This window comes from Notolepis coatsorum (assembly GCF_963971535.1).
Source record: "Notolepis coatsorum genome assembly, chromosome: 7".
NCBI lineage: Eukaryota > Metazoa > Chordata > Actinopteri > Aulopiformes > Paralepididae > Notolepis > Notolepis coatsorum.
Genome location: NC_140171.1, coordinates 12,734,859 through 12,738,259, shown reverse-complemented (window position 1 = coordinate 12,738,259; position 3,401 = coordinate 12,734,859). Strand labels below are relative to the sequence as shown.

At 47.0% G+C, this 3,401-nt stretch overlaps 1 protein-coding gene across 1 annotated transcript; it reads left to right on the top strand.

Moving 5' to 3' along the window:
* On the top strand, positions 1–744 carry LOC311232274 (nuclear transport factor 2-like). Its single transcript, XM_084319018.1, has one exon. The coding sequence runs from the start codon at positions 77–79 to the stop codon at positions 470–472; it is 396 nt and encodes a 131-aa protein (XP_084175144.1). The 5' UTR covers positions 1–76; the 3' UTR covers positions 473–744.
* Positions 745–3,401: the final 2,657 nt, after the last annotated feature.

Here is a 3,401-nt window from a genome sequence, read left to right as displayed (position 1 = left end):
AGACGTCTTGCGTCCACGATACGCTGGAGCGCTCTAGTATAACCTCTGGCCAGATCCTAAATCTACACGTTGAACCATGGCTGCCACAACTTCTACACAAATCTGGGAACAGATAGGAGAAGGATTCGTGCATCATTATTACCAGCAGTTCGACGCCGATAGGAACAAACTCAGTGACTTGTATACTGAAGAAGCCTGCTTGACGTGGGAAGGTGTGTGCTATCCAGGGAGGAAAGCAATAATCGAGAAACTAGCGAGCCTGCCTTTCAAAGTCATGCAACACAGTATCACATCAAAAGACTACCAGCCTACACCGGACAGTTGCGTCTCTATCATGGTGATGGGACAGCTAAAGGCAGACGAGGAGCAGGTGATGGGCTTCCAGCAGGTATTCATGTTGAGGAACTTCGAGGGCAAGTGGGCGTGCACGAACGACATGTTCCGCCTGGCGTTACACAACTCTACAGTCTAGCGGTCTGGAGTTCTTTTTGTCTGCTCGCTCGCCTTTCAGGACGTCGCCTTTTTTGATATGACATTCATCTATTAATATCTGTTCAGTGTATGTTTTTTTTTTATTCTGGTTCCGCAATGATTATTTGTATGTCAAGCTCATGTGTTTACAGTAAATGTTTCAATTACTCTGTCCGTTTTTGACAGTTACTATGAGTGCCTACTAGTAGTCGCCAAAGATAACGACAGTTGTCCCAACAAGTTTCCACTTGAATACGGTCCAATAAATGAATTTATAAGTCCAAAAAAAAAAAAAAAAAAACTGTTCTGGACGGGACCGACTGCTGCGCCAGTGTGGACAGGACTTTACTCGACGCAATCACACACATAATTCACACCTGCAGAGAAGCCCTACTCCTGCGTCCAGTGTGGACAGGGCTTTACTCGGCAACAGAGTCTGAAACGACACCAAGATCGTTTTCGTGTTCTATTATGACATCACGCCCACACCCAAACTTATTTTGATTTGGCTTCTCCCCATGATGGCCAGCACTTCGCGACAGTGCTGGCAGGGTTACGGTTACGGTTTTCGGCGCGGTTTATATGGAGGGATGGAACGACGCCCATGTTTAACAGAGATGTTTTTGTGGGTGGTGTCATCATGGCTAGGGATGGGAATTGATAGGATTTTATCGATACGATTCCATTATCGATTCTGCTTATCGATTCGATTCTTTATCGATTCCCTTATCGATACCTGATCAATTTATAATTTAAATAAATAAATTGAAAATGCAACAGAACTACATTTAGTCATTTAGCTGACGCTTTTATCCAAAGCGACTTACAAGTTCTGTACGACAAGCCATCAGGAAGGGCACAACTCTATCAGCTGAGCAACAATGTTCATCAAAGTGTTGAGTGCTAAAGTGTAGGTTAGTTTATTAGGACAAGTGCATGACAGTACGGTTAGTTAGGGTTAGATATATTTTTTTTTATTCAGATAATGGTTGAAGAAGTGCGTCTTTAGTCGACGGCGAAAGATTGGATGGGTTTCGGCTGTCCTAACTGGGGTGGGTAGTTCATTCCACCATTGTGGGGCAAGGACTGAGAATAGGCGACTTCTCTTTGATGACCCTCCCGGAGCTCGGATAGGAGTAGGTCTGAGGCGGCCAGAAGATGCAGAGCGTAGGGGTCTAAGCTGGTTAGAATAACATGCAACTTGACATTTCTGATTGTCATTTATTGTTGAGCCCCCATGTCAGAAAAATACAAAAACTGTAAAAAATAAAACATTAACTATAGCCTACACTTAAATAAAATAATGTATTTGAGATTCTCTTAAAATGTATTTATTTTTTTATTCTTAAACTAATTTTTATCTATTGAATAACAGGTTGTTATTCCTCTGACTTCTGTCTCTCACTCACACACTCTCTCTCTCACACACACACACACACACACACACACACACACACACACACACACACAGAGAGAGAGAGCTCCCCGGGCCCCTGTCCTATAAGGTATTGGCTTGTGTTGCTACACGGACACATTTGTATGTTGCACCACTGTACTTCCTGGCTTACAGTCTTGTAAACAAACATTCCGTCTCTCATTATATGTGAACTAAAGAGTACAAGGTTTACACAACAGCCCCCACCTGCTGTTTTATTGTATTTGTACCTGTACTATCCGCTGTCAGCTGTTTATCTCTCTTTGTGAGCTTGATTAAATAGCGTTAGCTCACGTTAGCTCCGCGGCTAATTTTAGCTCAGCCTGATCTAAATCAATGACTAGGTTCTAAAGCATTCAAGTAGTTTTCACTGCACATAGAAGTAGCCAAACAGCAGGAGCATTTCGGGAGCATATTACCAAAACCCAGGCAATTTCGAGCCATTAAGGAATCAAATAGAGTCTGCCATGGCTACATGCTAACGGCTAACATTATTGCGCAACTGTAGGCAGCGATAAGGGAATCGAAAGTCACGGGAGCCACACGGTTCCAGGCATCGGCCAATTAGGAACCGGTTCCCAACGGGAACCGGTTTTCGATTCCCATCCCTAATCATGGCCCAACTAAAGTTGAAGGCGGATGACATTTTTTGCATTCAGCATAATGCCCAGGAGAGGGGCTACGATGTTACCCTGAAATCCAGTGAGGGGCTTCAGGGGGTTTTGGAGGACTGCAAGCAGAAGGAGGGCCATGCCGGACCCCTCAGGCATTTCGAGGTGATTTCCCTGGACAGGCTGAATTTCCGAGTTATCACCGTCACGATGTACAACCCGTTCGTGATCGATAAGGAGGTGACCGATTTCCTGGCCCCCTACGCTGAGGTGATATCTGAGGTCCGAAGGATAAGAGATATCCATGGAGTCTGGACGGGGCGGAGGCAGGTGCAGGTGCTCCTAAGGGATGATCCCGGTGGCTGTGACGGGTTGGCTCACCCCCCGGCTTTCTTTACCTTGGGGCCGGACAGGGGGTATGTGTTTTATAACAACCAGCCCCCTTTCTGCCGAAAGTGTCGGGTGGTGGGGCACTCTGATGGAAGGTGTGGGGAGGTGAAGTGCCGGACATGCAATGAGGCGGGCCACATGGCAAAAGATTGCAAGGTGGGAAAGAAATGCCATAACTGCGGTTCTTTCGACCACCTGGTGAGGGCCTGTCCCCATGAGCGGCGGTATTCGGCAGTGGTGGTGATGGGGAAGGAGGTTACGCCGATGGTTGAAGAGGAGGAAGAAGTTCCACCAGAGGATCGGGACCAGCCACTAGTGGTGGCGGTGGGGAAGGAGGTTACGCCGATGGTCGAAGAGGAGAAAGAACGTGCACCAGGGGGGACAATAGAGGCGCTTCCTGTGGAGGATACAGCGGCGAAGACGGTACCCCCGGTTGTCAGCAAGGAGGGGTTTGCAAAGGCAGTTTCCCCTGTGTCTTCAGATGGAGAGGTGGG